The following is an 8,330-nucleotide window of genomic DNA, read 5'->3' as shown; positions in this document are numbered from 1 at the left end:
GTGTACGGTTCAGCCGATATCGTTTAAAATGTTTCTCCGCCCGTGCAAGGGATCATATTCCAGAGACTCGCGTCGACGCAATTATCGAAACCGACGCGATGCACGATTTTCAATTAGCGCGTGATACCAGCAATCACCGACAATCTTGCGTACGATTGTACATACACATACAGAGAACGTGACCGCAATCGTGTATTATTCTCCTCGTAACGCGTAAAAAACCGTACGCTCTCTCGTTGATTAGCATTTTCAAAAAAAAAAAAAAAAAAGAAAAAAGAAAAAACGCGCATTATGAAAGTTGTCCTCGTTCGCACAACGAGGACGAGGGATGAATAATTTAGCGGTTATGTATATATCGAATTGTCCAAAAACGGGTAATCCGTTTAGCCGTAACGAAAAGTTTATTATTAGGTAGAACGAGATTCTCTACTAATTTTTCCAGTGTAATATTATTCTTATTATTATTAACCGAGGAAACGTAGAAAATTCGCTATTAGACGCTCGGAAAATCGTCACTCATCTTACGCGTTCCTCGTATTGTTTTCGTTCATCGGTCACGAACGAACGATAATAGCGTGCGATTTTTTGGCGCCGATGCGCCCGTTTAGCATACTCGAGCACAGAGTACCGTGCAATTCGCGAACAAACTGCTTAAATCGTCTTGTATCGGTTCTCACGGAATGAGAATTTCATTGGTATCGCGATCGATCATCTGACTATACACTGTGACGTTCTCTCCGCGAGAAGAAACGAATTTATGGAAGGAACGCTACCTGCCAGGGTACGAAAAGATTTTTATCGTTCCCTGTACCATCGAATTTCTAAAAGGAGCCGATCCAAAAATAGGGCACCACTCGACGAAACGCTTATCCGAAACGATCTTTCGAAATTTTCAATGCCATAACTCTTCCACGGGCGCTATTAAAACAAGGATCAGATGCTAAACTGCTTATAAAGGAAGCCCATTATTAGTTGCTCGATGTTCCTTGATCGAGAATTGACGCAATGTGATTTTTTAAGCGGTTGAAAGGCTACAACCGACGGCGATCGATGATGGAAATAGAGCGGATTTCGGTGTAAAACTTGCAGGTTTCGTGAAAACTTATCGTAGATATGCTAATCCTGTTTTAATAATCGGCTATGAAACTTTTCGTTCACGTGTACTCCATCAAGATGGAACAGTACTTGCGCGACAAAGGTCGTCGTTTGAGAAAATTATTAATTCTCCGTTAGCGACGAAGGATGTTCCATTCCTGTGTCGAGAACCTGACATGGGAAAATTTACGGAATTTTATAATTCCTTCGACTTTCTCGATGGAAAGTAACGAACGAAAATATACTTCTCTCGCGGATAGAATACCGGGATATGGGTTGGCCATTGTTTTTCGCGGTCTCTGGAGAAACAATTCGCGCGAGACGCGATTTGTAACTTTCGTTGGGTGAACGAAGGGAGTATCGTTTAAGATTCGTAAAAGTCGAACACAGGAGGTCCGGTATCTCCTGAGATAATTCTCGACCAGCTTGACGAGAAATCGACGAAGAACGAGACGAACGCGAGTCGTTGTTCCTCGAGTCGTTCCATTGAGTTTGTTCGCAAACCGTCCATTGCAATTGTTGGATTTGTAGCGAAACCACGCTGTTTAGCGCACGTTGTTAATCCAAAGGAAAGCATATACACATAATACGAACATATACATATACTCGATGCGTGTACGTTAACAAACGCATATTGCGCAAACGGAGCAACCGTTTGACCGAACGCGTAACAGTTCTGGCGATTATAGTACGATCGATTTTGATCGGCCGTTCGAGGCCATTTCCCCCACTCTCGCGGCAAACGCGATTTTTAAAGCGACACCTCGCTGTTAGGCATTCTATACTATATAAACGAGAGAATAGGTATAATGTAATCGAGAATTATCGTTCCCCATCGTTGACAAGGGAACTCTCGACCACGAGAATAAATTCCGAAACGTTAGTTGTCGACGCACGATCATTCTTTTTCTTTTTTTTTTTCAATCGAGACGATCATCATCGCGATTGACAACCACTTGTAACTTGCGACAGTCGTGTTGATGTTCCGAAATTCGTAACGTTCAACGTAACGTTGCAAATGTGACCGAGCTTCGACAACCGATACGTTGAAATTTATTTTTACTCGTAGTCTTCGACATTTTGCACACGGTCTCGGCCGAGAAAGCGCACATTCCCGCTGTAGGGTTCCCTTGTAAATAAAAATAGTTAAACTACAGTGTGTTCCGGCGCTTACGTTAGACAGCACCGATTTAACCAGATACGACGTCTATTCGTCGAATGTTATAACTAACTCTTAACCGTTTAGTTCTCCGTTCTGAGCACATTTTGAAAACGCACTACGAAGCACCCTTCGCAATGTATAAACGAATTACACGGGAAATCGCGATCGCGTCAGAGGTGTTCCATTTTCGGTCGAACACGATCCATCTCTGTGTGCGTAACACGCGCTCGTTCTCGTACACCTTGTATGCGTACACACTCTCGGTAGGCATACGTTGTTACAATATGGGGATTTCAGAAAATTTTATAACTTGTTGGCAATGGTGATTATTATGCGACAATGTCGTACATTACGGTAGACAAGTTGTTAACAATTATTTCGTGCACCCGTGGTACGATTCACCGACGAGCGAGAAAGCAAGTGTTTGCGAGCGGGGATCACCGATTTCATCACTCAAAAGCGTATTTAATCGATTCGCATTGATAGAATCATTTATTTTTCTAGAACCATTCGATTTATCATAGCGTAACGTGAAGAATCAATTTAGAGGGTAGACATTAAACGCGCTATTAAAAGAGTATGAGAAAGCGCTCGTTTGAATTCGATTTTTTAGCGTTATTCAATCCGGAAGGCGATTTTAACAGTTTACTGGCGAGGATTTAGCCGACGTTACATTGTTAAAGTCACTTTTTCAACGCGAAGCTGCACTCTCTCGAATAGTCTGATCATCGGTCCGACCGAACCGATCGAATTGATCGACGGCTTCTGTTTTCATTTTTTTTTTTTATTTTTCTCTCTCTCTCTCTCTCTCTCTCTTTTTTTTGTGTTTCGTTATCGATCATTGGATTAGAACGGAGGGTTCGTCGATCGAGCAATAACGTAACGAGATTAATCTCACCAAGGTTTCGGTGGGACCAGTTATCGTTTTGATCAGTTCGAGAGAATGCAGCGGTGATAATGTTAAAAATTCACAAAATATTTTTTATAAACTTATTGTTTTCAAAGTTTTGCTCGATATTGACATATCGCTGTTATATTAATTAAATATATATATACATATATATTTAAATATACACAGATACACATAGGGCGCATGACCATTTAAAATACGAACAAACGCATTACGTAGGAAGGAATATTCTATGAATCGCAAGCAATCTTGGGTTCCGTTTTCCCATCTCTTAAAATTTCGCGCCAAATGTGCAATTGTTGTATTAACCCTTTACTGTGTGATCTTTTTGTTATAGTTTTTTTTTTTTTTTTTGAATGAAAACGTTATGTTAGGTAGGAAATGGCGCACGAGTTACGAAGAGTAATGCTTCGAAAACGATTTCTCATCGATATCTACGTGTACACATTGTAACGATTATGATTTACGACGTGTATGGTATAATCTGGAGTCGAAACTGCAAATTTGCGGTGACAAAAAATTGTAATTGCACGATTAGTACACGCGAAACGAGCGGATAACAATTTCTATGTTCTGTTTAAACTTACGTGTACAACGCATTTATTGTATTACATTTTATGCGATACGTTGTAACGTTGAAGATTGAAAAATGAGATACAAACTCTGGTACGTGTCATACATGGCACACCATGCGGTAAGAGGTTAATATGATCATAGCGTGCGATTAAGAATTCAACATATTCGTAAAATGTTTTATATTTTCTATTGAATGCTTGAGCTACACTACTTTCGGTTGTGACTGCGAAAATAAAATACATTAAAATGAAAAGAAAAAGCAGAAAAGTAACAGGAAACCGTCTTCTAAATCAAGCAGTGATTCAATTTACACTTAATAGGGTAACTTTTGAAATTAACGCAAGTCGCTGTTTCTTTCATCACGCCTACGCCGCGAAATGAATACACAAAAAGTAACCCGGGAAGTCCACATCGTTCGATTCTTTTCTATGAAACATTAAACACGGGAACAAACGAAAAGTACGCGATGTGAATAATTGGATTGTATTTAAATTTTTGAAGCAGTTACAATGCGCATCTCTGATAAAAATTAAATTCGAAATATTCTTGAAATTTTCCAAAGCGACTTGCCCCAGCTTCGAAAGTTATCTTCCTGAGTTTTTACTCATCGCATATTGACATGTTTTGGTAATTGATTTACGTAATCACATTTTCCTTCAAATTTGTAACATCCAATGTATTATATTTTCTATGAAACTGTATAAAGTTTGCTCTACGCACTGCATATTTCATCGAAACTTTTCTGTTCGTGGAAACAGTTTGATATTTTTAATGCAATTCTGTCATATTTTCGTTCGACGATTTCTTTAAATATATTGAAAAATTCAAGGGCTTTCAATAGATACTAAGGACTGTTGAAAATATGTAACACGTCTCTAATGATTTATGAAATATAACTGGGAAAATTTTGGTATATGTCTGTAACACTTTAATAAAATTTCTGGCGCTTCGTAAAACAAGTTTGCAATGTTTTTTTTCTATATGAAAAGTAATAGAAGTTAGTTCGTACATGTTTGCTAAAATTTCTATAAAAACGAAGAATGGTTCTTATATATTTATATTTAGTTACAACGATCATTGTCAGATGGCACGATAGGAACGTTTTTCGAACGTAGGAGTCTTCCAACTTTCAATGTTTTTTGCAAGTCTCGTATGTACGAAGGAATCAAAACATCTACGGAATTAATTGTGAAAGTGAATGTCACCACGATTGTGACAATTCATTGTTTGTGACTACTTATGATCAGAATGTAATCGGTCTACAGTTCATTAGTAAGAATTAAAAATGGAAAATAAAGAGTGAAAGATAAATTTAACCTGCTAATCAGGAGTGCGACATTCACAAGGTCCTTGTCAGTTGATCATGGGGGTCGCTTAAAGTGCTAACAAGTACTTAACAATAATGAGCACAATGAAAAATTTGTTTGTAATAATGCGCGATAAGTATTATTTCATGGGATGAGTTCTTCTCCTATTTCGGTGTCTCTCTGCGTTATTCGCGTCGAGATTGTTGACGAGGATTCTGAAGAATCGAATGGTAAACATTTTTTCATATTTTCTATTAAAATAATGACCTTCAATTTTTTTTTATAGTTTTCTCTTCAAACTCTATTTATATTTATAACGAACCATTTCAATTAATGTTTTTGTTTACAATTATCTTTAAGGTTATGTTCCTTGTCAAAATAGTGTTATTATTTCTACGTAATCATTCTTTTTTTGTAAGATCACATGTAATTTTATGCAAATGTTATTATCTATAAAAAAAATACACACACATACACACAAACAAATAAGTTTTATCTGAGGCTCATCTTTGTTTTTTAGTTACATATAATTAAATAGATGTTAAGCATGCATGATACTAATATTCTATGGTGTATTCAATGTATCATGTTATGTTGCAGACATTGTTGTTCTTTCCAATTTTAATTACATATTTAGAACGTAAGCTTATTTTTATTCTTTATTTGTATATTGTTGAAATTCTCATATAATATTCGTTTAAAAACTTTGCTTTTAAAAAATACATTATTTCTAACTATTTTGTTCATGAAAATTGCTAATAAAATTGTTGAAAGTGCAAAGAAGATCATACCTTGCTTGCATCACAATTAATTCACAGTGGATTTCGTAATCCAGGCGCAATGGCTGCCAAGATGAGGGGTCGCAGAGAACCAACAAAGATAAATATGGAGAATTGCACAAGTCTTACAGAGAAGCCAGAGTTATCGCTTCCTTCTCAGGGAACTAGCACATCTGGCTCTACTTCTAGAGCTAATTCTGAAGAAGCTACTTATGATAATTCAGAGATTGCAGGTGCAAGTGCATGCGCCTGTGATCAAATCAATTTCATTTCTGGAAATCCATTTGTTGAAGTGACCAAGGGAATTATACATTTGTACAAGGAAAAGTATGCACATTTTGTTCTAATTATATTATCATTTGACAAATCTGTTACTTAACAATAAAAATTATGTTACTATGAAAATTTTTTCATTTGGATTCTTTTGATGTGATTTTTGAATCACTTGTAGAAACACACAATAATATTAAAAATTTTTTAGCAAATTAACAGACATACGTCATGCAGCAGAACGTACCCAAACTATCTGCATTCTTGCAGTCCCAGCTACAATGACTTGTCATGATCTTCTAAGGTTTACAGCACCTTGCCATCAAGATGTTCGACATTTTAGGATACTTAGAGATGGTAGTCCTAATCAATATATGGCATTGATTACTTTCAAATCTGCGGTAAATATAATGAAATCAATTTGTTTTAATATTTTATATTGACATATATTTATAATTACCATATCATAATGCCAAATCTTGTATAATATTCCAGAATGCAGCAACAGAATTTTATGGTTCTTTTAATGGTGCACCGTACAATTCCTTTGAACCAGATGTTATTTGTCACATGGTGTTTGTTTATAGTGTAGAAGTGACATATAATGCTATGCCTTTGTCTGGGCACACAGAATTACCACTTTGCCCAGTTTGTTTGGAGAGAATGGACGAGAGTGTAGATGGAATTTTAACAATTCTGTGCAACCACACATTTCATGCAAGTTGCCTGGCTAAATGGGGAGACACTTCTTGTCCAGTTTGTAGATATGCTCAAACACCAGAATCACTTGCAGACAGCTACTGTATGGAGTGCAGTATGTAAAAAATAAAAGCTTTTTACTTTCTTTTATTAAGCAAGAAAGGGAAAAAGGAATATAGTAACTGCATAAATATTTTTTAGATAGTGGAGAGAGTAATGATGCTCTGTGGATCTGCTTAATATGTGGACATATAGGTTGCTCGCGATATCATCAAGGACACGCTTTCCAGCATTATCGTGAGACACACCATTGTTATGCCATGCAATTAGGCAATAACAGAGTCTGGGATTATGTTGGAGATAATTTTGTTCACCGATTATTACAAAACAAAGATGGAAAAATGGTTGAAGGCGGCCCTACAGCGACCAAGGCTGAAGGTGCTGCAATGGAAGAGAAAGTAGATTCTGTACAGTTAGAGTTCACTTATCTTCTAACATCACAATTAGAAACTCAAAGACAGTATTTTGAAGAGAGACTGGGACGATTAGAACAACATTCTGTTTTACAAACTACAGAACTTAGAGAAAAGCTAAGTCAAGTTTCGGAAGAAAACGCCAAAGTCAAGGTACATACTTAAATATATTAAATGGAATCATAATTATCTTGAATATTTTTATAAACAATTTGGTTTTTTCAATATGTACCTTAGGAACAGTTAGCAACACTAAGTCGTGAAAAGCAAAGCGTAGATAAACGACTGCAACAAGTTAGTAATAAATTAGTACAAGTTCAGGCGGAATTAACCGAAGAGAAAGAACTAAGAAAAGCATTAGAATTAAATCAAGCTTCTTGGCAAGATAAATACAAAACCCTGCAAAACGAAATGACTGAATGTCAAAGCGCAAAACAAGCAGAAGTCGCGGATCTAAAGGAACAGGTGCAAGATTTAATGTTCTATCTTGACGCTCAAAAGAAAGTTGAAAAATCAGAGTTGAGGGAAGAAATTGCATCAGGTCGTATATTGATCCCAGAAACGTCTGGTACTATTAAAAAGAATACTCGCCCTTCAAAATCTCGTAAAAAACGTTGATACTGCTCCCTCTCTCTTAATATTCTATGTAGCAATTAAAATTTAAGTCTCGTCTAGAAATTACATTGATTTGTATGTTTCATGGTTTTAATTATGTTACAATTAAAAATTTAAATCGAGGTTGGCACAAGCAATTTACAAAGTAAAATTTGAAAGTTAACTTGCTGGTTTCTACTTTTATATGGTTGACTTTTAAATTAAATAAAAAAGTCAAAACCAGTAATATAAAGACCACAAAAATGTTCTAACATAACTTTTTAAAATGCAAGGTCCAAAGTGTCGTTTTATTTTGTAAAAGTTTTTCTAATTGACCAGTATGCGAAGACAATTTTGAATATTTACTGTTTCTAAGAACAAAAATAGTATATGAAACGGTATATATAAACATAAATTGCTATCTTCCACGTATGTATGTATAGAAATTGTGAAATCAAACTTTTG

General features: G+C 36.1%; 1 protein-coding gene across 3 annotated transcripts; it reads left to right on the top strand.

Moving 5' to 3' along the window:
- Positions 1 to 4,875: 4,875 nt before the first annotated feature.
- LOC143151937 (BRCA1-associated protein) lies at positions 4,876 to 8,235 on the top strand. Of its 3 annotated transcripts, XM_076321477.1 has the most exons (7): positions 4,876 to 5,280; positions 5,651 to 5,690; positions 5,886 to 6,156; positions 6,311 to 6,500; positions 6,595 to 6,913; positions 7,000 to 7,424; positions 7,509 to 8,235. In XM_076321477.1, exons 1-7 carry the CDS (start codon positions 5,278 to 5,280, stop codon positions 7,887 to 7,889), a joined length of 1,629 nt encoding a protein of 542 aa, XP_076177592.1. In that variant the 5' UTR covers positions 4,876 to 5,277; the 3' UTR covers positions 7,890 to 8,235. The 3 variants fall into 3 exon arrangements, with proteins under 3 accessions (XP_076177592.1, XP_076177591.1, XP_076177593.1); XM_076321476.1 differs by lacking the exon at positions 5,651 to 5,690 and having other exon boundaries at positions 7,509 to 8,234; XM_076321478.1 differs by lacking the exon at positions 5,651 to 5,690 and having other exon boundaries at positions 4,892 to 5,015; positions 5,869 to 6,156; positions 7,509 to 8,234.
- Positions 8,236 to 8,330: the final 95 nt, after the last annotated feature.

This window comes from Ptiloglossa arizonensis, chromosome 10 (assembly GCF_051014685.1).
Source record: "Ptiloglossa arizonensis isolate GNS036 chromosome 10, iyPtiAriz1_principal, whole genome shotgun sequence".
In the NCBI taxonomy this organism is placed as follows: domain Eukaryota; kingdom Metazoa; phylum Arthropoda; class Insecta; order Hymenoptera; family Colletidae; genus Ptiloglossa; species Ptiloglossa arizonensis.
The sequence above is the reverse complement of the archived record's forward strand: the minus strand, read 5'-3'. Positions and strand labels throughout refer to the sequence as shown.